The sequence below is a fragment of the Mobula birostris genome, chromosome 12 (assembly GCF_030028105.1).
Source record: "Mobula birostris isolate sMobBir1 chromosome 12, sMobBir1.hap1, whole genome shotgun sequence".
Classification (NCBI taxonomy): domain Eukaryota; kingdom Metazoa; phylum Chordata; class Chondrichthyes; order Myliobatiformes; family Myliobatidae; genus Mobula; species Mobula birostris.
Genome location: NC_092381.1, coordinates 102,549,581 through 102,574,860, shown reverse-complemented (window position 1 = coordinate 102,574,860; position 25,280 = coordinate 102,549,581). Strand labels below are relative to the sequence as shown.

At 45.2% G+C, this 25,280-nt stretch overlaps 1 protein-coding gene across 1 annotated transcript in view; it reads right to left on the bottom strand.

The window, feature by feature from the left end:
• The window catches only part of shkbp1 (SH3KBP1 binding protein 1), a 63,718-nt gene that overhangs the window by 4,798 nt on the left and 33,640 nt on the right, over positions 1-25,280 (bottom strand). The window contains exons 9-17 of the mRNA XM_072274399.1: positions 24,208-24,398; positions 22,896-23,011; positions 18,681-18,768; positions 17,589-17,705; positions 15,956-16,126; positions 13,245-13,400; positions 12,991-13,087; positions 7,776-7,960; positions 7,347-7,479 (exon numbers count right to left, since the gene is read on the bottom strand). Coding sequence (XP_072130500.1) covers positions 7,347-7,479; positions 7,776-7,960; positions 12,991-13,087; positions 13,245-13,400; positions 15,956-16,126; positions 17,589-17,705; positions 18,681-18,768; positions 22,896-23,011; positions 24,208-24,398 — 1,254 coding nt within the window. The remainder of the gene's footprint in view (positions 1-7,346; positions 7,480-7,775; positions 7,961-12,990; positions 13,088-13,244; positions 13,401-15,955; positions 16,127-17,588; positions 17,706-18,680; positions 18,769-22,895; positions 23,012-24,207; positions 24,399-25,280) is intronic.

Here is a 25,280-nt window from a genome sequence, read left to right as displayed (position 1 = left end):
GAGAGGGTGCAGAGAGGTTTACCAGGATGCTGCCTGGCTTAGGGGGCGAGCGCTATCACGAGATAACACGTGCAAGCTTGGGTTGTTCTCTTTGGAGTGGAAGAGGCTGAGGGGAGACCGACTGGAGATTTGTAAGATTGTGGGAGTTTCTTTTTTTCTCCAGGGATGAAATGGCTAATACCAGAGTGCATACATTGAAGGTGAGAGGGGGTAGGGTCAAAGGGGATGTGAGGGGAAATTTTTTTTACTCAGAGAGTGGTGGATGCCTGGAATGCACTGCGTTGTACAGTGGTAGAGGCAAATATATTAGAGGCATTTAAGAGACATTTAGATGGGCACATGAATATGAGGAAGATGGAGGGATAGGGACATGATGTAGTAAGGAGGGATTAGTTTTTGGGGGTTTTTAGACTTACTTTTTAGCTGGATCAATACAACTTTGAGGCCGAACGAACTGTTGTATGTTCTATGTCTAAGGCTGTGTCAGTTGGTTTATTGTCCAATGTATTGTCTTATATCTGTGTCAGGGTTGTGGCCTTCCACGGCTCAAAGGAACAGGCATCCCAACCAGCATCAGGGCCAGACCAGTCCAATGGTTTTCATCATTTCATAGAAACATAGATAATAGGTGCAGGAGTAGGCCATTCGGCCCTTCGAGCCTGCACCGCCATTTATTATGATCATGGCTGATCATCCAACTTAGAACCCCGCCCCAGCCTTCCCTCCATACCCCCTGACCCCCGTAGCCACAAGGGCCATATTTAACTCCCTCTTAAATATAGCCAATGAACTGGCCTCAACTGTTTCCTGTGGCAGAGAATTCCACAGATTCACCACTCTCTGTGTGAAGAAGTTTTTCCTGATCTCGGTCCTAAAAGGCTTCCCCTTTATCCTCAAACTGTGACCCCTCGTTCTGGACTTTCCCAACATCGGGAACAATCTTCCTGCATCTAGCCTGTCCAATCCCTTTAGGATCTTATACGTTTCAATCAGATCCCCCCTCAATCTTCTAAATTCCAACGAGTACAAGCCCAGTTCATCCATTCTTTCTTCATATGAAAGTCCTGCCATCCCAGGAATCAATCTGGTGAACCTTCTTTGTACTCCCTCTATGGCAAGGATGTCTTTCCTCAGATTAGGGGACCAAAACTGCACACAATACTCCAGGTGTGGTCTCACCAAGGCCTTGTACAACTGCAGTAGTACCTCCCTGCTCCTGTACTCAAATCCTCTCGCTATAAATGCCAGCATACCATTCGTCTTTTTCACCGCCTGCTGTACCTGCATGCCCACTTTCAATGACTGGTGTATAATGACACCCAGGTCACGTTGCACCTCCCCTTTTCCTAATCGGCCGCCATTCAGATAATAAACTATTTTCCTATTTTTGCCACCAAAGTGGATAACTTCACATTTATCCACATTAAATTGCATCTGCCATGAATTTGCCCACTCACCCAACCTATCCAAGTCACCTTGCATCCTCTTAGCATCCTCCTCACAGCTAACACTGCCGCCCAGCTTCGTGTCATCCGCAAACTTGGAGATGCTGCATTTAATTCCCTCATCCAAGTCATTAATATATATTGTAAACAACTGGGGTCCCAGGACTGAGCCTTGCGGTACCCCACTAGTCACCGCCTGCCATTCTGAAAAGGTCCCGTTTATTCCCACTCTTTGCTTCCTGTCTGCTAACCAACTCTGCACCCACACCAATACCTTACCCGCAATACCGTGTGCTTTAAGTTTGCACACTAATCTCCTGTGTGGGACCTTGTCAAAAGCCTTCTGAAAATCCAAATATACCACATCCACTGGTTCTCCCCTATCCACTCTACTAGTTACATCCTCAAAAAATTCTATGAGATTCGTCAGACATGATTTTCCTTTCACAAATCCATGCTGACTTTGTCTGATCATTTCACCGCTTTCGAAATGTGCTGTTATCACATCCTTGATAACTGACTCCAGCAGTTTCCCCACCACCGACATTAGGCTAACCGGTCTATAATTCCCCGGTTTCTCTCTCCCTCCTTTTTTAAAAAGTGGAGTTACATTAGCCACCCTCCAATCCTCAGGAAATAGTCCAGAATCTAACGAGTTTTGAAAAATTATCACTAATGCATCCACTGTTTCTTGGGCTACTTCCTTAAGCACCCTGGGATGCAGACCATCCGGCCCTGGGGATTTATCTGCCTTCAATCCCTTCAATTTACCTAACACCACTTCCCTACTAACATGTATTTCGCTCAGTTCCTCCATCTCACTGGACCCTCTGTCCCCTACTATTTCTGGAAGATTATTTATGTCCTCCTTAGTGAAGACAGAACCAAAGTAATTATTCAATTGATCTGCCATGTCCTTGTTCCCCATAATCAATTCACCTGTTTCTGCCTGCAGGGGACCTACATTTGTCTTTACCAGTCTTTTCCTTTTTACATATCTATAAAAGCTTTTACAGTCCGTTTTTATGTTCCCTGCCAGTTTTCTCTCATAATCTTTTTTCCCCTTCCTAATTAAGCCCTTTGTCCTCCTCTGCTGAACTCTGAATTTCTCCCAGTCCTCAGGTGATCCACTTTCTCTGGCTAATTTGTATGCTGCTTCTTTGGAATTGATACTATCCCTAATTTCTCTTATCAGCCACGGGTGCACTACCTTCCTTGATTTATTCTTTTGCCAAACCGGGATGAACATTTGTTGCAGTTCATCCATGCAACCTTTAAATGCTTGCCATTGCATATCCACCGTCAATCCATTAAGTGTCGTTTGCCTGTCTATCTTAGCTAATTCACGTCTCATACCTTCAAAGTTACCCCTCTTTTTCAGAACCTTTGTTTCTGAATTAACTATGTCACTCTCCATCTTAATGAAGAATTCCACCATATTATGGTCACTCTTACCCAAGGGGCCTCTCACGACAAGATTGCTAATTAACCCTTCCTCATTGCTCAAAACCCAGTCCAGAATAGCCTGCTCTCTAGTCGGTTCCTCGACATGTTGGTTCAAAAAACCATCCTGCATACATTCCAAGAAATCCTCTTCCTCAGCACCTTTACCAATTTGGTTCACCCAATCTACATGTAGATTGAAGTCACCCATTATAACTGCTGTTCCTTTATTGCACACATTTCTAATTTCCTGTTTAATACCATCTCCGACCTCACTACTACTGTTAAGTGGCCTGTACACAACTCCCACCAGCGTCTTCTGCCCCTTAGTGTTACGCAGCTCTACCCATATCGATTCCACATCTTCCCGGCTTATGTCCTTCCTTTCTATTGCGTTAATCTCTTCTTTAACCAGCAACGCCACCCCACCTCCCCTTCCTTCATGTCTATCCCTCCTGAATATTGAATATCCCTGAACGTTGAGCTCCCATCCCTGGTCACCCTGGAGCCATGTCTCTGTGATCCCAACTATATCATAATCATTAATAACAATCTGCACTTTCAATTCATCCACCTTATTACGAATGCTCCTTGCATTGACACACAACGCCTTCAGGCGCTCTTTTACAACTCTCTTAGCCCTTACACAATTATGCTGAAAAGTGGCCCTTTTTAATGCTTGCCCTGGATTTGTCGGCCTGCCACTTTTACTTTTCTCCATAGTACTTTTTGTTTCTACCCTCACTTTACACCCTTCTGTCTCTCTGCACTGGTTCCCATCCCCCTGTAGTGAACTAACCTCCTCACGCCTAGCCTCTTTAATTTGATTCCCACCCCCCAACCATTCTAGTTTAAAGTCACCTCAGTAGCCCCCGCTAATCTCCCTGCCAGGATATTGGTCCCCCTAGGATTCAAGTGCAACCCATCCTTTTTGTACAGGTCACGCCTGCGCCAAAAGAGGTCCCAATGATCCAAAAACTTGAATCCCTGCCCCCTGCTCCAATCCCTCAGCCACGCATTTATCCTCCACCTCATCGCATTCCTACTCTCACTGTCGCATGGCACAGGCAGTAATCCCGAGATTACTACCTTTGCGGTCCTTTTTCTCAACTCCCTTCCTAGCTCCCTATATTCTCCTTTCAGGACCTCATCCCTTTTCCTACCTATGTCATTGGTACCTATATGTACCACGACCTCTGGCTCCTCACCCTCCCACTTCAGGATATCTTGGACACGATCAGAAATATCCCGGACCCTGGCACCAGGGAGGCAAACTACCATCCGGGTCTCTGGACTGCGTCCACAGAATCGCCTATCTGACCCCCTTACTATCGAGTCCCCTATCACAACTGCCTTCCTCTTCCTTGCCCTACCCTTCTGAGCTACAGGGCCAGACTCTGTGCCAGAGGCACGGCCACTGTCGCTTCTCCCGGGTAAGCTGTCCCCCCCAACAGTACTCAAACAGGAGTACCTGTTGTTAAGGGGCACAGCCACCGGGGTACTCCCTATTACCTGACTCTTCCCCTTCCCCTTCCTAACCGTGACCCACTTGTCTGCCTCCCGTGGCCCCGGCGTGACCACCTGCCTGCAGCTCCTCTCTATCACCTCCTCACTCTCCCTGACCAGACGAAGGTCATCGAGCTGCAGCTCTAGTTCCGTAACGCGGTCCCTAAGGAGCTGCATTTCCTTTGCACTTTCCTTGTGAATTTGCTATCCTTAAAAGCAGCTTATAAAGACTCAGAGTGGTAGGGTACAGAAATGGGCCCTTTGCCCCAACCATACCAGTATCTCGTCAACATGCATCAGGACCATAGCCCTCCATACCCTTACCATCTACGTACCTATCCAAACTTCTCTTAAAAGTTGAAATTGAGCTTGCATTCCACACTTGTTCCACACTCTCACCACTCTCCTGTTCCCTTTAAACTTTTCACCTTTCACTGTTAACCCATGATCTGGTTGTAGCCACACCCAACCTCAGCAGAAAAAGTCCATTTACATTTACCCTATCTATACCACTCATAATTCTGTATATCCTTATCAAATCACCTCTCATTCTACATTCCAAGGAATGAAACATAGAAACATAGAAAACCTACAGCACAATACAGGCCCTTCAACCCACAAAGTTGTGCTGAACATGTCCCTACCTTAGAAATTACTAGGCTTACCTATAGCCCTCTATTTTTCTAAGCTCCATGTACCTATCCAAAAGTCTCTTAAAAGACCCTATTGTATCCGCCTCCCCCACCGTTGCCAGCAGCCCATTCACCGCACTCACCACTCTGAGTAAAAAAACTTACCCCTGTCATCTCCTCTGTACCTACTCCCCAGCACCTTAAACCTGTGTCCTCTTGTGGCAACCATTTCAGCCCTGGGAAAAAGCCTCTGACTACCCACACGATCAATGTCTTTCATCATCTCATACACCTCTATCAGGTCACCTCTCATCCTCCGTCGCTCCAAGGAGAAAAGGCTGAGTTCACTCAACCTATTCTCATAAGGTATGCTCCCCAATCCAGGCAACATCCTTGTAAATCTCCTCTGCACCCTTTCTATGGCTTCCACATCCTTCCTGTAGTGAGGCGACCTGAACTGAGCACAGTACTCCAAGTGGGGTCTGACCATGGTCCTATATAGCTGCAACATTACCCCTCGGCTCCTAAATTCAATTCTATGATTGATGAAGGCCAATACACCGTACGCCTTCTTAACCACAGAGTCAACCTGCACAGCTGCTTTGAGCATCCTATGGTCTCGGACCCCAAAATCCCTCTGATCCTCCACACTGCCAAGAGTCTTACCATTAATACTATATTCTGCCATCATATTTGACCTACCAAAATGAAGGTCGGTTGAACTCCATCTGCCACTTCTCAGCCCAGTTTTGCATCCTATCAATGTCCTGTTGTAACCTCTGACAGCCTTCCACACTGTCCACAACACCCCCACCCTTTGCGTCATCAGCAAACTTACTAACCCATCCCTCCACTTCCTCATCCAGGTCATTTATAAAAATCACGAAGAGTAAGGGTCCCAGAACAGATCCCTGAGGCCCTCCACTGGTGACCAACCTCCCTGCAGAATATGACCCATCTACAACCACTCTTTGCCTTCTGTGGGCAAGCCAGTTCTGGATCCACAAAGCACTGTCCCCTTGGATCCCATGCCTCCTTACTTTCTCAATAAGCCTTGCATAGGGTACCTTATCAAATGCCTTGCTGAAATCCATATACTATGGATTTCATCTATCGTATACATAGATTTCATCTATGGCTCTATCTTCATCAATGTGTTTGGTCACATCCTCAAAAAATTCGACCAGGCTCGTAAGGCATGACCTGCCCTTGACAAAGACATTCTGACTATTCTTAATCGCATTATACCTCTCCAAATGCTCATAAATCCTGCCTCTCAGGATCTTCTCCGTCAACTTATCAACCACTGAGATCCTAACCTATTTAATCTTTCCTTATATCTCGGGTCCTCCAGATCTGGCAACATTCTTGTAAATTTTCTCTGTATTCTTTCAACCTTATTTACATACTTTGTTATAGAAACATAGAAAACCTACAGTCACAATACAGGCCCTTCAGCCCGCAATGCTGTGCCCAACATGTACTTACTTTAGAAATTACCTAAGGTTGCCCATAGCCCTCTATTTTTCTAAGCTCCATGTACCTATCCAGGAGTCTCTTAAAAGACTCTATCGTATCCACCTCCACTACCATCGCCGGCAGCCCATTCCACGCGCTCACCACTCACTGGCAGGAGATTGGGGCTGAGAGGGAAAATGGATCAGCAATGATGAAATGGCAGAGTAGCCTCGATGGGTCAACAGGCCTAATTCTGCTCCTATGATTTATGGTCTATCTATGCACATCATGTTTGCATACACTAAGTCCACATATACTTTGCCTATTCAAGTGCTCGTCTAAAGACCTCTTCAATGTAATGATTGCTTCTGCCTGTACCACCTCCTCTGGCAAGATGTTTCCGTTTTCAACCATGCTCTGTGTAAAAAAACTTATTCCAAAGATAAATTTCCTACCCCTCACCTTTGCTGTTGATATCCTAACCATGGGAAAAACATTTGGACTGTCTACCCCATCTATGCCTAAAATAATTTTATATATTATAAAGCCTCCTTTGTTCTGGAAAAAAAATAAACCCAGCACGGAGAAAATTTATAAGGACGTTGCCAGGTTTGGAGGTGATATGTTAAACCTGATTCAGATTCTCAAATTTTTAGCTGATCTGTATCCCACTGTAGCCTCGGACAATCCAATCACATCATCACTTTTTCCACGATCCAAAGAATTAATTTTACCTACATTCACAACAGATCATGTAATCTTTCAGTTTCAGAAGTAGCATTTTGAAGTGACTACTGAAGATCAGCTCTACCAATTCATGCACAGTTGGTGTCAGATTAGAACTTGGGTTTAGACCAATTACCTGGATGACGACAGGTGGAGGATAGAGGGCTGGGTGACCGACTGCGCAGGGCTGACATCAGGAGTTCGGGCCAGCGTCAAGTCACACTGCTCAAGTTGCTCCAGGAGCTCCTGTTGCGTGGGGCCCCCGGACTCTGCGTTGGGAAAGAATTCAGAGTTTAATGTTCTCCCACGCACATCCTGCCAACACTAACACCGTAAACCCAGTGTCGTACATCTCTGCACAGAAGGCACACCACACCAATGCAACCTCAGCCACTACCGTGATGACTGAGCACAACAGGACTGAGAAAGTAAGAGGGGATACAAGAAAGAGGTGGCGAGTTCAGGCAGCACAGGGAGTGAGGCGAGGAGAGGTGTGCAACCAGGGTCTTTAAACCAAACCGCTTTGCCCGTTTACCCCCCTCCCTCCTCCTGAGAGCCACTTTACCTGTACTTGCTGCTTTGCCGACGGCCTCTATTGCAGTTGTGAGGTCCCACATCTGAATGCTGCCATTGGAGTGCCCCGTGAACAGGTATCGTCTGGCCCGTGAGCTGATGCGGCTCGAACCCTCACATTCGTGGACAGTGAAAGCTGTGATGCCAAGTCCATCCACTGAACGGATCTCACAGACCCTGTGGGAAGTTGGGAAAGTATAAGGCTTGTCCATTGAATGACATTGCAAGGATTTTTTCCCCACGAATCTCCCCAGGACTTTCCGAATCCCTCTCTGTTCGTCAGAAAGGCTGCAATTCCACAAACACGTTCGCCAAAATTGTGCCCACACCCATTTTCAGTAAAATCAAACATAAAAACAAAATGGTGGAAATAACTGACAAGAAACCAGCATCTGTGTGGAGAGAACAGAAAACAGAGAGGACACAGCATTCAAATAAATGGACGTCCATATACTACGGATGTGATGAGAAATTTCTTTAGACACAGAGTGGTGAATCTGTGGAATTCGTTGCCACATGAGGATGTAAGGCCAAGTCATTGGGTATATTTAAGGCAGAGATTGATAGATTCTTGATTAGTCAGGGCATGAAAGGTTACTGGGAGTAGACAGGAGATTGGGGCTGAGAGGGAAATGGATCAGCAATGATGAAATGGCAGAGCAGACTCGATGGGCCAAATGGCCTAATTCTGCTCCTATATCTTATGGTCTTAAAATTGGGAAAGAGAGAGAGAGAAAATAAGTTTGTTTTAAGTTAGAGACTGGATGAGGAAAGATTTGGGTAAAATGAAAGGAATTTCTCTGATAGGCTGGGGCCAAATTACAATGCAATAGTTGAAATTATATCTGGTACTGTACTTAGTGGACTGAAAACGTCAGCACTTCAAAGTTCAAAGTCAAATTTACTATCAAAGTACATTTATGTCAACCTGAGAGTTATTTTCTTGTGGGGATACTCAACAAATCTATAGAATAGTAACTAGAGTGGGTGCAATGAAAGATCAACCAGAGTGCAGAAGACAACAAACTGTGCAAATGCAAATATAAATAAATAGCAATAAATCACGAGAACCGAGATAATGAGATAAAGGGTCCTTAAAGTGAGATAATTGGTTTTGGGAACATCTTAATGAATGGGCAAATGAACGTACTTAACTGCTAGAAGCCTGTGACTAGTGGTGTGCCACAGGGAACAGTGCTGGGCCCTTTGTCGTTTGCTATCCATATATCAATGATCTGGATGATAATGTGGTTAACTGGATCAACAAATTTGTAGATGACATCAAGACTGGGGGGGGGGGTTTAGTGAACGGTGAGGAAAGCTATCATGGTTTGCAGAGGGATCTGCATCAGCTGGAAAAATGGGCTGAGAAATGGCAGAAGGAATTTAATGCAGACAAGTGCGATGTTTTGCACTTCAGTACGACCAACCAGGGTAGGTCTTACAGAGTGAACTGAGGAGTGTGGTAGAACAAAGGGATCTGGAAACACAGGTACTCAATTTGTTGAAAGTAGAGTCCCAGGTAGATAGGGTTGTAAAGAAAGCTTTTGGCAGATTGGCCTTCATACATCAATTTATTGTGTACAGGAGGTGGGATGTTATGTTGAAGTTGTACAAGATATTGGTGAGGACTAATTTGGTGTGCAGTTTTGGTCACCTACCTACAGGGAAGATGTAAATAAGGTTGAAAGAGTACAGAGAACATTTACAAGGATGTTTGCCAGGACTAGAGAACCTGAATGAAAAGGAAAGATTGAGTAAGTCAGGACTATATCCCTTGGAGTGTAGAAGATTGACAGGAGATTTGATAGAGGTATACAAAGTTATGAGGGGTATAAATAGGGCAAATGCAAGCAGGATTTTTCCACTGGGATTGGGTGGGACTGCAACCAGGCTTCATGGGTTAAGGGTGAAAGGTGAAAAGTTTAAGAGGAACATGAGGGGAAACTTCTTCACAAGAGAGCGGTGAGAGTGTGGAACGAGCTGCCAGTGCAAGTGGTGCACGCGACCTTGATTTCAATGTTTACGGGAAGTTTGGAAAGGTACACGGATAATAGGGATATGGAGGGCCATGGTTGTGGTGCAGGTCGATGGGAGTAAGCAGTTTTAAAGGTTTCATCTTGGACTAGATGGGCTGAAGGGCCTGTTTCTGTGCTGTACTTCTCTATGACTATTACCCTATGACTAAGATCCCCAAGGATCAGAAAATAAACAGACCCATCAGCCTTATTGTCTGTTCTGATGAAGAATTCTCCAACAGCAATGTTAACTGCTTCTACAGATTCTGTCTGACCCGAGTGTTTCCAGTGTTTTCTGTTTTACAGGGGCTCTGTGCCATGGACCAATACCATGAAGCAAGGGGTCCATGGACCCCAGGTCAGGAATCCCTGGTCTATGGTAAAGATGAGTCTATAGTTGGGGGCAGAATGCAGCAAGTTGCTCAGTGGAGGACAGACACTTCCCCTCTGTTGAGGCAATGGAAATATGACATGACAGAAGGAAAATAGGACAGTTAGATGAATTGAACTCCAGATCCAGCACCATTTCAGAACCCAGGTCCTAGGCCCTGGACCAATGTCAGCTGCTCTTTTGCCAATACCAAGAGCAAAACGCAATGGATCTCTCTCATCTAACCCAAAACAATTGGTGGTGTCACTCATCCACTCAAACACTAGTATTCCTCACACATCCAACACTTCAATGATCCCACCATCCCACAATCAAACTGGGATCACAAGACGCTGGAGCAAAATTAGGCTATTCAGCCCATTGAGTCTGCTCCACCATTTCTCCACGGCTGATCCATTTCCCTATCAGCCCCAATCTCCTGCTTTCTCCCCTAACCCATCACACCCTGACTAATCACGAATCCAGCAATCTCCACCTTAAGTACATTCAATGACTTGGCCTCCACAGCCATTTGTAGCAACAAATTCCAGAAATTCATCGCCCTCTGGCTGAAGAAATTCCTCCTCATCTCTGTTTTAAATAGATGTGCCTCTATCTGAGGTTGTGTCCTCTGGTCTGAGACTCTCCCACTATAAGAAATGAAGCATCCTCTCCACATCCACTCTTTTGAGGTACTTCAACATTCGATAGGTTTCAATGAGATCGTCAACTAATTTTTCTGAATTCCAGTGAGTATCAGCCCAGAACCATCAAATGCTCCTCATGCGATAAGTCTCTCAATCCTGGAATCATTTTTGTGAACCTCCTTTAAACCCTCTTCAATGTTAGCAAGCCTTTTCTTAAATAAACACAAAGTAATCTGCAGGTGCTGAGGTCAAAGCAACACTCACAACACGCTGGAGGAACTCAGCAGGTCGGGCAGCATCCGTGGAAACGATCAATCAACGTTTCGGGCCAGAACCCTTCGTCAGGACTGAAGAGGGAAGAGGCAGAGGTGGGGGGAGGGTGGGAAGGAGAAGGCTGGTAGGTCCCAGGTAAAAAACCAGTATGGGGAGGGGAAGCAGGGAGGTGATAGGCAGGAAACGTGAAGAAAGGTTCCTTCTTCACCTTTCCTGCCTGTCACCTCCCTGCTTCCTCTCCCCCATCCCTTTATCTTTCCCCTTACTGGTTTTTCACCTGGAACCTACCAGTCTTCTCCTTCCCACGCTCCCCCCACCTTCTTTATAGGGCCTCTGCCCCTTCCCTTTTCAGTCCTGATGAAGGGTTCCGGCCCGAAACGTCGACTGATCGTTTCCACGGATGCTGCCCGACCTGCTGAGTTCCTCCAGCGTGTTGTGAGTGTTGCTTTTCTTAAATAAGGAGCCCAAGACTGCTCACACTTCTCCAAGTGATGCCTCACCAGTGACTCATAAAGCCTCAGCATTAGATCCTTGCTTTTATATTCTAATCTTCTCAAAATGAATGCTAACATTGCATTTGCCTTCACCACCACTGACTCAACCTGCAAATTAACCTTGAGGAAATCCTGCACAATGACTCCCAAGTCCCTTTGCACCTCAGATTTTTGAATTCTCTCTCCAATCCTTCTACCAAAGTGCATGACCATAAACTACACTTCCCGACTCTATTCCATCTGCCATTTGTTTGCCCATTCCCCTAATCCAAGTCCTTCTGTGGCCTCCCTGCTTCCTCAGCACCACCTGCCCTTTCACTTATCTTCGTATCATCAACCCACCAACTCCTGTTACCATCAGCTCCCCTGAAGTGCGGTGCCACTCTGCCTCAGCTCAATCGTCACCAAAACCCACGCTTACACCTTGCTGCATCTCCAGGTTCGGTTATTTCAATGTCCTGCTGGGTGGCCCGACTCATTCAAACTCGCACAAATCATCCAAGACGTAGTTTCTTTTGTACCTGTCACATCAAGTTCCATTTTGTTACCATCCTCCAGCCTATATCAGCTCCTTCTCTCACAGTCTTCCTATCCTTTCACTCCTCAGCACCCCCTAACACATCTCCAAATACAATCCTTCTATCATTAGTTGCCTTTCCTGGGAGATTCCAAATCTAAGCACCTCTCATTCAACTTCAAAACTTCTGAAGGTTTCAGGAAGGTCAAAGTACGCGTGTCACCATATACAACCCCGAGATTCATTTTCCTCCAGCATAATCTATAGAATAGTAACTATAACAGGATCAATGAAAGATCAACCAGAGTGCAGAAGACAACAAAACGTGCAAATGCAAAGATAAATAAATAGCAATAAATAATGAGAACATGAGATAATGAGATACAAGGTCCTTAGAGTGAGATCATTGGTTTGGGAAACATCTCAATGGATGGAGAAGTGAGTGTGGTTACCCCTTTTGTTCAAGAGCCTTATAGTTGAGGGGTAGTAACTGTTCTTTAACCTGGTGGTGAGAGTCTTGAAGTTCTTGTACCTTCCACCTGATGGCAGCAGTGAGAAAAGAGCATAGTCTGTGTGGTGGGTTTCTGATGATGGATGCGGCTTTCCTACGACAGTGTTTCATGTAGATATGCTCAGTGGTTGGGAGGGGTTTACTTGTGATGTACTGGGTCAAATCCACTACCTTTTTGTAGGATTTTCCATTCAAAGGCTTTGGTGTTTCCATACCAGACCGTGATGCAACCAGTCAATACACTCTCCATTACACAACTATAGAAGCTTGTCAAAGTTTTATATGTCACGCCAAATGCTGTGGGGTGGGGGACAGGCACACAGTCAAAACAAAGCCAGGCACCTTGAATCTGGATGACTGGCCAATCCAGGACTCACCTCCTACCAGTTGAGGACAAACGCACGAAGAGCTGATTGGTGTCTGGGACAACCTTCTGAATAAAAACCTGCTCCTCATCCCGATCTCCAAATGGGCCTAGAAAAGGGTAAAATCAAGAGGAAGTGGAGTGGACCAGAAGTGAAGTGAGAGTGAGGATGGATGGAGTGGAGGAAGAGGCGGAACGGAAATGGACGGTGGACGGACAAGTGAGGGGGTAGGGATGGAATGCACCATTCATCATCAAGGATCTCACCAATATCCAGTCCTGCCGAGCATCCTCCATGGCCATCCAAGTCTTCCAGGGAGAGTATTTTGAAGGAAGCAAGTGGAGTAGATCCTGGCTGGGTGGAGATCATTCCCCGGAACCTGGTCACAGTCCACGTTCGGACATGATTGTTATCAGCACACACTGTATAAAAGACACAATTGGGAGCTGATTCTACTAAATCGCTTGGTGAATTCCCCCTCTCTCCAATTCTGTAAGTCTTCAGTTCCTGCATTTAGACCATAAGATACTGGAGCAGGATTAGGCCATTTGGCCCATCGAGTCTACTCTGCCATGTCATCATGTCTGATCCATTCTCCCTCTCAGCTCCAATCTTCTACCTTCTACCCGTATCCTTTCATGCCCTGACTAAACAAGAATCTATCAACCTCTGCCTTAAATGTACCTAATGACTTGGCCAATACAGCTGCCTGTGGCAACAAATTCCACAGATTCACCACTCTCTGGCTAAAGAAATTCCTCCTCATCTCCATTCTAAATGGACACCCCTCTATTCCGAAGCTGTGTCCTCTGACCTTAGACTCCCCTCTATAGGAAACATGCTCTCCACATTCCCTCTATCAAGACCTTTCAACCACTGATAGATTTCAATGAGATCCCCCCTCATTCTTCTGAATTCCAGTGAGTACAGGCCTAGAGCCATCAAATCCCCCTCAAATGACAAGCCTTTCAATCCCGGAATCATTTTCATGAACCTCCTTTGAACCCTCTCTGATGTCAGCACACCTTCTCTTAGATATGGAGCCCAAAACTGCTCACATTATTCCAAATGAGGCCTCACCAGTGCTTGATAAAGCCTCAACTTTATATCCTTGTAACATATACGTACTTTGATAATAAATTTATTTTGAACTTCGAAAATTGATTTCTTCATCCAACAGGAAAAGCAATAACTACTAATCCTGGGTCACTTCACATATCCCCCACAGACTTGGCTAGGTGCTTTCTTGCTCGAGGCACCCTTGTGTATCAGGCCGAGTTTGATGAGCTTTTAGGCTGACATGCTTTCCCAAACATCAGTGCATCTTGGAACAATGCATTGGTCCAAGACTCCCCCACCATCAGAAACATCCCCTCCACACACACACTCTGTCAATGCCTTTCAACTAGGCAAGAACCACATGCAGATGGTCAAAGATGACCACTGAACATTAAACCAATCAGTTCTCTTCCACCCCAGTCAGGCACTAGGCTCCTGAGGGCTAATTCCTTCTCTGGCAGCAGAGAAGGAGATGAGGGACAGTGGACCTTGAGAGGCCAGGCAACCGCTCCAGTTTAGGATTAAAGTCCAACCAGCTGCGTGGACCTTGGGATCTCCTCACTCTTTTTCCAGCCCTCACCCTACGGAAGCTGCAATGATGTGTTTCCGAAAATAGATGAGAATAACCAAATGGTACACAAAAACAGTAGGCCACTTGTGCCACCATTCTCTTCATGTGCCAGTTCACCATAACCCTCCATTCCTTCATCCTCCACATATTTGTCCATCTTCACCAGTGATCTGGCCTCCACCAGACTCAGGGACAGAGAATTCCAAACATCCACCACTTTGAGAAATCTTTACACATCTCAGTTTTAAATGATTGGCTCCTTATTTTGTCTTCAAGGGGTGATGCTTCAAAAAGACAGCGTCCATCATTAAGGATCCCCATCACCCAGGTCATGCCTTGTCGTCATTGCTACCATCAGGAAGGAGGTACAGGAACCTGAAGGCACATACTCAATGATTCAGGAACAGCTTCTTCCACTCTGCCATCTGATTTCTGAATGAACATTGAACCTATGAACATTACCACACTACTTTTTTTCTTTCTAATTGTGAACTACTTACTTAACATAACTAAATATATAACTTAACTAAATACAACTACCCTGTGGAGCCCCTTAAGAGCTTAGATTGAGTCAGTGGTGAGGAAGGCAAATGCAATGTTAGCATTCATTTGCTGAAGACTCAAAATATAAAAGCAAGGATATAACATTGAGGCTTTCTAAAACACTGGTGAGGCCTCACTTGGAGTATTGTGAGCAGTTTTGGGCCCCTTATCTTAGAAAGGATGTGCTGAAACTGGAGAGGGTTCAAAGAAGGTTCACACAAATGATTCCAGGATTGAATGGCTTGTCATATGAAGAATGTTCGATGGTTCTGGGCTTGTACTTATGAATGAGGGGTGACCTCATTGAAACCTACTGAATGTTGAAAGGCCTCGATAGAGTGGATGTGGAGAGGATGTTTCCTACAGTGGGGGAGCCTAAGACCAGAATCGAGGGATATCCGTTTAGAACAGAGATGAAGAGGAATTTCTTTAGCCAGAGAGTGGTGAATCTGAGGAATCAGTTGCCATAGATGGTTATGGAGGTCAAGTCACTGTGTATATTTAAGGAAGAGGTTGTTAGATCAGGGCATGAAGGGATATGGCGAGAAGAAAGTAGATTGGGGTTGAGAGGGAAAATGGATTAACCATGATGAAATGGCAGAGCGGACTTGATAGGCCAAATGGCCTAATTCTGCTCCTGTATCTTACTTACGTTCTTAAAATCTTGTCTATCTGAATGAAGTAACCCTCAGTTCTTCTAAACTCACAGCAATACAAACCCAAAGCGTCCACACTGCCATGATACGTCAATTCAGGAATCAAAGCACGAGAAGAAGATCTAACAAGGAGAGACAAACTCCCTACCCGAAATGAGATTACGTTCAGACAGTCGAATCTTGGTGATGGGGCTTCGGTGGACACTGAATGTCTGAAAGAGCTGAGGTCCTGATCCCACCGTCTCGGGATGCTGAACAATCACTCGCACCATGCCAGAGCTGGTCCCGTACGCAATCTCAATCCAGTTCCCACTGTCGCCTGTCACAGAGACCACAGCAAAGAGGCATTCAGCCCTAATGTATAAATAACCTGAAGTATTATTTACATAACAAATACTTTGAGCAGCAAAGTGTCCCGTGGAACTTTACAGAGCTGCTACCAGAAACTATCAGTCCTCAAAGTGAGATATCAAAAAAGCAAAAGCTGGATCTAAGGAGCAGATACTACCTAAGGCAAGACAAAGTGCTCTTATTATCAAAATCACAACCGTTCAATTGAATATCAGAGAATGCATGCAGTATACAACCTGAATTCCTTACTCTTCACAGACACCAATGAAACAGAGAGAAAAAAACCCAAAGAATGAATGACAGAAAATGTTAGAACCCCACGGTCACCCCACACACAAGCAGCAGAAAAAATATCAGCCCTCCCCCTGCTTGCTCCAGCAAAATTATCCCCCCCACCCACCATGCAAGCAATAGCAAAGCCCCCTCGAGACCATCTAAACCTACTGTCCACCCAAACACTTTGACATCTCAAACAGGCCCTCTCTCTCACTAGCGAGGAAGAGATATCACCCCTGCCCCACAGTGAGAGGGGAGAGCAACAGCTCACTGTTTCGATGTTACAATCTGCCCTATCGTTTGCCCAAGCCCCCCGCCTCGAAGACCCGCAGAACCTGACTCACCATCACATAAACATCATGGAACCAGTTCAAGGAAAACCTCAGACATCTAACCCGTGAAAAAAAGGATAAAATTGCACAGACAGCAAAAGCTAGCAAACAACAGATAGAATATCAAACCGATAGTATTAAGTTTCGTTCAGTTCGGCGCTGCTCCACTGGCCAATGTAGGCACCAAGACCACTCTTCGCCAAAGCGGTCCAGTCCGCATCAATCGCCCCAATCAAACCGCTCAAAAAGAGCAAGAAAGGAAAAAAAGAGTAACTAGAGTCCAGGAACGCCTACAACACGAAATCTAGCAGTAAACTACAGTAATTAGGGTCCAGTTCGCTGAATAACACACAAAAGATGCTGGACGAACTCAGCAGGTCAGACAGTAGCTGTGGAGAGGAATAAACAGACAACGTTCTGGGCCGAGGCTCTTCATCAGAACGGGAGTAGAATGCTAGTTTAGGGCGGTGCTGCAGGCTCCAGGACGGTTACCACACCTGTGCTGAACTGAGACTGAGGCTGGGGGCCTGCTTCGGCCTACATGTCTGTGGACTCACTTTAACGTTCTAAATGCTATTTGCTTACTTTTACTGTTTGCACGATATGTGTTCTTTTTTTCTCTCTGCACATTGGGCGTTTGTCAGATTTTTTTAAAATAGGTTCTTTTGTGTTTCTCGTTTTGTGGCTGCCTATAAGTAGACAAATCTCAAGGCTGTGTAATGTAAACCTACTTTGATAATAAAAGTACTTTGATCCAATTAAAATTGGAGTTTAACTGGACTTTAATGACTTTAAGTAGCAGCAGCACAGATCTGGACTTACTGGTCTTTGGGGTGAGATAGACGCTCAGTGCAGTAATGGCATCTTCAGATGGATCACAGTAAAGTTCTGTAACAAGCAAATCGTTGTCTTTAATCCGCAGAGGAAACTTCTGGACATCTGGAAAATCAAGCAACATAAACAGAATTCCAAAGATTAGAAAAAGTCGCCACAGAGGCTTCACCAGTTCACCTTAGCGTCTCCTATTTCTTCTGCTAAAAACATTGGTCGTTTTGCAAGGTAACGCATTACAACCAGGTAGTCAATCAGAACACTGGCAATGAGGGATATGACTATTTCACTAGACAAACCTTACCCTCATCACAATTATCCAGAAATGCCATTTGTTCCAGGAAACACGGGCAGTTGACGGAAGAATCCTGCCTCATTCTCCAAACTTTCTGTACAGATAAGCTGCCCCACCTGACACACAACCCCAAACACCCCTGATTTCACCCATCTCACACTTGTGCTGTAAAAATAAGCTAACAATGAGAGCAATCTTTGGAGCCCAAGCTCACAACATCCTGAAACACCCAGCACCACAGGAGATCAGAACAGGGAATGTAAAGCATTGGGGGTGGGGTGGGCTGGGCTGATGAAAAATACTGTGTTGCCAGCTAAAAGGACTGTGGGGGGGGGGGTCGGGGAGCCGTGGGACAGTGGGGGGGGGATCGGGGAGCCGTGGGACAGTGGAGGGGCGGGGTCGGGGAGCTGTGGGGACAGTGGGGGGGTCGGGGAGGTGTGCAACAGTGGGGGGGTCGGGGAGCCATGGGACAGTCGGGGGGGGGGGGTTCGGGGAGCTGTGGAACAGTGGGGGAGGGGAAGCGGGCAGCTGGAGAACCATCATTTTGGAGAGCTACTCATACCATATAACTCTAGGTACATTTCCTATTGTTCTTCCATTACATAGAATATCTTTTCTTTACCTTAACACCACCCAGAATGAAACTAATGGAGCATATACTGCATCAAATTTGATTTTTTTTATGATTAGTTTCTTCACAAATTTTCTACTAATTTCTGAGAAAGCTTGCGTAGAATTGTTTCTGTACGCGGGGTCATAACTCAGGGCGCATCCTGTGTTACACCTACCAATATAGTATATCGATCCGTTATTACAGCCGAGGATCAGCAGGGAGCCAGCAGTATCATAACTGTTTATTGGCACCACATCCTGAATCTGTGGGAGAAAAATGATTCAGAATGAGCTTTAACATCACCAGAGCAGGCCGTGAAATTTGTTGTGTTTGTTGCAGCAGTGCAATGCAATACATGATAAATATTGAAAACCAATTTTAAAAAAATTATATATATAAAGTAATTAAATTTGTTGTTCAAAAACAGAAATAAAAAAGTAGTGAGGTAGTATTCATGGGTTCATTGCCCATTCAGAAACCGGATGGCAGAGGGGAAGAAGCTGTTCCTGAATCATTGAGTGTGTGCCTTCAGGCTCCTGTACCTCCTCCCTGATGGTAACAGTGAGAAGAGGGCATGTCCTGGGTGCTGCGGCTCCCTAATGATGGGAGCCTCCCTCTGAGGCACCACTCCTTGAAACTGTCCTGGATGCTACGGAGACTGATACCCATGATGGAGCCGACTAATTTTACAACTTCAATCCTGTGCAGTACTACTCCCCCCCCACAATACCAGATGGAGATGCAGCCAGTTAGAATGCCCTCTACAGTACATCTGTAGAAGTTTGAGTGTTTTGGTGACAAACCAAATCTCCTCAAACTCCTAATGAAATATAACCACTGTCTTGCTTTCTTTATTGTTGAATCAATATGTTGAGATCCTCAGAGATATTGACACCCAGGAACTTGAAACTGCTCACTTTCTCCACCTCTGCCTCCTCTCTAAGGATCGGTGTGTGTTCCCTCATCTTACCCTTTCTGAAGTCCACAATCAGCTCTTTGACCAAGGCAAGCGAATGGAGGGTGGGGGGGCGGGGGACACTATATAAATGCGAGCACTCCCAGACAGAAACACCAACAACTGCGCAATGAGGATGTCACCTGTTACGTACACGCAACCCTGTGAAAGTATCAGCAGCAATAGAACACACCTGGTTTTGCTCTTAACTATCACAATTTTATTAGTAACTACGTAATATAGTAACTTAAACCAGGTAAACCAAGAGTTAGTAGTGTTATGCATATATAGGTGTAAAAAAAATAAAAGTTCCCAAACTTATTCAAGCTCAGGTGGCAAGAGTTCAGTCTTACGATGGTGCGTAAGAAAGTTCAGTTCAATCCACGGAGTTGAGGTGAGAGAGAAGTTTTGCTATCCAAATAAACAGGTGTCGTCGATCTTCCAGTTGTCAGCTCCGAATCCACTTTCAAGTTAGTCAAACGTAGCTTATCACAAAGGGTACCGTCTTCAAGGGAAAACTACCACCCAGGCAAGGGTAAACACACCGGTAGCCTTCACAAGGTTACCTCAATCACACAACGTGATAGCCACTTATCCAGTCCCACGACATACAAAGTAACTCCAACAGTGATTTGCCACAGTGAACTACCACACCCAGGCAAGGATTAACACACACGTGGTATTCCCTAACCAGAAGACCCACTCCTGTAGATCAAACTATCTGACAATCACACATTCGTATTCGCTGGAATCAAACTTACCCTTACGGGCTACTAGGAGAGAGTCTAAACAGTGACCCCTTTGTCACTAGCTTTCTTCTGTTTCAAGCCTTTCTCTCCCCTCCTCTCTGCAAGTGCTTCCAGATGCAGCAACTTATGAGAGTCACTTATCAATATTCTGGATCGATACTCAACTCACCCCTTGTGGGCTACTGAAAGTTTTAACCAGCGACCCCCCCACCCCTGTCACTGGTGTCCTTCCATGACCAATGCCACCTCAGACTCTGACTGTGAAAACGAGAGTGTCCTTGTAAAAGTCCAAACATGCTGCAGAGAAATGTAAACAAGCTGCCAGCGAAGAATGGCTCTGCCCGCTCTCTCTCTCTAGCAACGCAGTTAGCAGTAGAAGACAGCTGCTTTTCGTAATGCTGTATTCAGTCTCTCTCTCTCTTTAAAGGCATAGTCCATAATGAATGAAACTTCAGATCCCATCACACCTCAACTGGTGACGAAACATCTACAAGCTAATGGCCAAACATGGCGAACATGGCAACATCGGACGCTTCAACCCAAGTTACCAATGTATACAAGACCATATATTGGAGCAAATTAGGCCATTTGGCCCATCAAATCTACTCCACCATTTCATCATGGCTGATCCAATTTTTCTCTCAGCCCTGATCACCTGCCTTCTTCCCATATCCCTCCATACTCTGACCAATCAAGAATTTATCAACCTCTGCCTTAAATACACATAAAGGTTTAGCCTCCACAACTGCCTGTGGCAAAGAATTTCACAGATTCACCACTCTCTGCCTGAAGAAATTCCTCCTCATCTCTGCTCTAAAAGGACACTACTTTATTCTGAGGCTGTCTTAGACTCTCCCACCATAGGAACTATCCTCTCCACCTCCACTATATCAAGGCATTTCAACATTCAATAGGTTTAAACAAGGTCACCCCTCATTCTTCTGAATTTTAGTGAATATAAGTCCAGAGCTATCAAATGCTTTTCATATGACAAGCCATTACTCCCTGTATACCCATGACTGTATCGTCACCCACAGCTCTAATCTGCTAATTAAATTTGCTGACGACACGACATTGATTGGCCTTATCTCAAACAATAACAAGGTGGCCTACAGGGAAGAAGTCAAACAACAGGAATTCTGCAGATGCTGGAAAATCAAGCAACACACATCAAAGTTGCTGGTGAACGCAGCAGGCCAGGCAGCATCTCTAGGAAGGGGTACGTCGACGTTTCAGGCCGAGACCCTTTTTCAGGACTGACGAAGAGAAGAAGTCATCTCTCTGACACAATGGTGTCAAGAAAACAACCTCTCCCTCAATGTCGCAAAACAAAGGAGCTGGTTGTGGATTACAGGAGGAATGGAGACAGGCTAACCCCTATTGACATCAATTGATCTGGGGTTGAGAGGGTGAACAGCTTTAAGTTCCGCGACATACACATCACCGAGGACCTCACGTGGTCTGTATACACCAGCTGTGTGGTGAAAAAGGCACAACAGCACCTCTTTCACCTCAGACTGTTGAGGAAGTTTGGTATGGACCCCCAAATCCTAAGAACTTTCTACAGGGGCACAATTGAGAGCATCCTGACTGGCTGCATCACTGCCTGGTATGGAAACTGTATCTCACTTAATCGCATGACTCTGCAGAGAGTGGTGCAGACAGCCCAGCGCATCTGCAGTTGTGAACTTCCCATGATTCAGGAAATTTATAAGGACAGGCATGTAAAAAGGGCCTGTAGGATCACTGGGGACCCAAGTCACTATTCTAGCTGCTGCCATCCAGGAAGCGGTACCGCAGCATAAAAGCCAGGACCAACAGGCTCCGGGACAGTTTCTTCCACCAAGCCATCAGGCTGATGAACTTATGCTGATTTGAGTGTACTCTATATTATATCGACTGTTCTATTTATTATAAATTACTATGATTGCACATTGCACATTTAGATGGAGACGTAACGTAAAGATTTTTACTCCTCATGTATGTGAATGATGTACAAAATACATTCAATTCAATTCAATCCTGGAATCATTTTCGTGAACCAGCTTTGAACTTTTTCCAGTTTCAGCAAATCCTTTCTAAGGATAAGGCCCAAAACTGTTCACTATACTTAAATGAGGCCTCACCAATGCTTCATAAAGTCTCAACATTACATCTTTGTTTTTATATTCTAGTCCTCTTGAAATTAATGCTAACAGTGCATTTGCCTTCCTCACCACAGACTCAACCTGCAAATTAACCTTTAAGGAATCCTGCACAAGCACTCCCAAGTCCCTTTGCATCTCAGTATTTTGTATTTTCTGTCCATTTAGAAAATAGTCAACCCTTTTATTTTCTTCCACTAAAGTGCATGACCATACACTTCCTGACACTGTATTCTACCTGACACTTCTTTGTCCATTCTCCTAATCGAAGTCCTTCTGTAGCCTTTATACTTCTTCAGAACTACCTGCCCCTCCACCTATCTTCATATCATCTGCAGACTTTGCAACAAAACCATCAATTCCATCATGCAAATCATTGGCATAAAATGCAATACAATTGGTCCCAACATAGACCATAAACATAGTGTAACATCACTAGTCACTGGCAGCCAACCTGAAAAGGCTCTCTTCATTCCCCATTCTTTCCCACTTGCCAATCAGCCACTGCTTTACCTTTCCTCTAATATATAAATATACGTTACCTGCCAGTGTTTGGTGACTGCATTCCACACTCCAACCCGCCCTGTGTGACTTGTTGCAATTAGCTGATTCCCCACAAAGAATAACCCTTCAAGTGGAGGTCCCAGTGCAAAGGTTCCTGCAGAGACAGAAGGATTCAAGATTCAAAGTACATTTATTATCAAACTATGTATGTAGTATACAACCCTGAGATTCGTCTTCCCATAGGTAGCCATGAAACAAAGAAAAATCATGGAACCCATTCATAGAAAATTATCAAACCCCGCCACCCCACATGCAAAAAATAATTGCGCTTAGGACAATAAAAAAACCAGTGAAAAACACAGAATACTAAACACAAAATTAAAAGAGTCCAGGCGTACTCGGTTCAGCTCAGTGTTCGTTAACTGCAGGCCACCCTGATTCAAAATTGCCCAGATTAGTAATAAAAAAAGGGAGCAACCATAAACCAGAAACACATCATAATGTGAACTACAGAGTCAAATCCAAAAACAGTGTCAATTAAACTTTGCCCAAGACCCAGAACTCCGGCTCCATCTTCTGAAAGCACTGAGGGGGAAAGAGAGACCATCTGAATGCAGGGATCTTCCTTCGGGAACAGCGAGCGAGGGCGAGGGCCTGGGAGTGGGAGAGGGCACCTGTCGCACACCGACACCTTCCTCGGGCAGCAGCGAGCGACAGGTTGGTAGACAGCTCTGAAAACTTTCTCATCTTCTGCACACTCGCCTCAATGATTCCAATCTTCCGTGGCGCTTTAATCGGCAAGACATTGAGTGGATCATGGGCTGCACCCCATCTCCAGGCTTCCTGACCTCAAGGCCACAAGCCTCACTGAGCACCCTGAGATAGCAAAGGGCCAGATCGCTCAATTGGCCCAAAATCACACCACCAAAATGTAGATCATAGGCTCCAACGGTAGCAAAACCACATTTGACAGAAAAAGAAGATGCGAAAGTAAGTGGTAGTTTTGTGTCCCATCTGGAGGATGCCACTCTTGGTCACGTTGTTCGCTGGCGCCATCTTCTTCCTTCTTCCATATAGAGTACAGAGCAGGATGCAGGAATTTTATATCCCCTTTGTTTGACCCAGCTCCCACCCACTGATGCCCATCATGTATGGACAACCAATTACCATGACATCTAGCTCCCATTATTAGATGTCCTATTGCTTCCCAAATATTACAGTCACCTGACCCTCCTCATCCAATTCATCAGGAAAGAGTGGGTAAGGACAGGGATGTCAGTGACCCCACTAACACAATGATAACCCCTTATCCATGGCCCTCATGAAGCATGAACTGAAATCTCCCATTACCAATCTCGCTGCCACTGCCGCCCTCATGGATGGCCCACAGGATAATCTCATTGCAGGAAGCCACGGCAACCATTTTGTCATTATCGCCGAGGGATCCGCCCATCACCTTGGCATTGAGAGCCACGTGCTCGATGACCCAGTCCAGACGTGGGCTGGAGAAAACCTGCTGCCAGCCTGACGATTCCTTCAATCTGTGAAAGAGAAAGTTCAGAAAAAGATCACAATGTCCAGGGGACGGTATCACATGAGGAAATAAAAGCTTCTTCACACAGAATGCAGATTCGTTCCCACTTTGAGAGAATCAGTCTAAAAAGCTCAATACCACAAGGATGGATTGGCTCTATGTATGAATAATACAGCTGATCCCCTTCCTGTATCCTCTCTCATTAGCCCTGAAAACACTTTCAGATAATTATCCAGCAAACCACTTGATTAAACCTCCTTCACCAGTCCCTTCAAGATAGTCATTACTCACCGTGTTTAAAAAAAACGACTTTCCCAAAGTCAGATTCAGTTCTTCTGCCAATCACATTTATTCCATGTCCCCTAGTGCTTGGCTCCACCACCAACGAGAATGAGAATCACTCTGTTTTTTTCTGTCTATCTTACTTAGATTATAATTAAACTCCGTCATCCTTAAACAGTTTGACAGGTCTCTTCAGCAAGCTAAAATGTGGCCCCCGGGTCACATTGTACACGGCACCATTAGCAAGTTTGCTGATGACACTAAATTAAGGGTCTTGTTAGCAGTGAAACAAATTACAATGACTTACAAGGAGAACTTTACCAGTTAGGGCAATAGGTTGAGGGGCGGCAAATGGCTTTCAATTTAGACAAGTGTGAGGTGATGCATTTTGGACAATCAAACCAGGGTAAAACCTCTACAGTGAATGGCAGCGCATTGGTAAGTGCTGTGGAACAGAGGGACCTGGAAGTACAGGTGCACAGATCACTGGAAGTGGCCATGCAAGTTTCAGGGTGGTGAAGAGGACATGTAGCATGCTGTCTTTCATCAGTCAGGACATCATGTTTATGAGTAGGGAGAGTATGTTGCAGTCACATAAATCATTAGT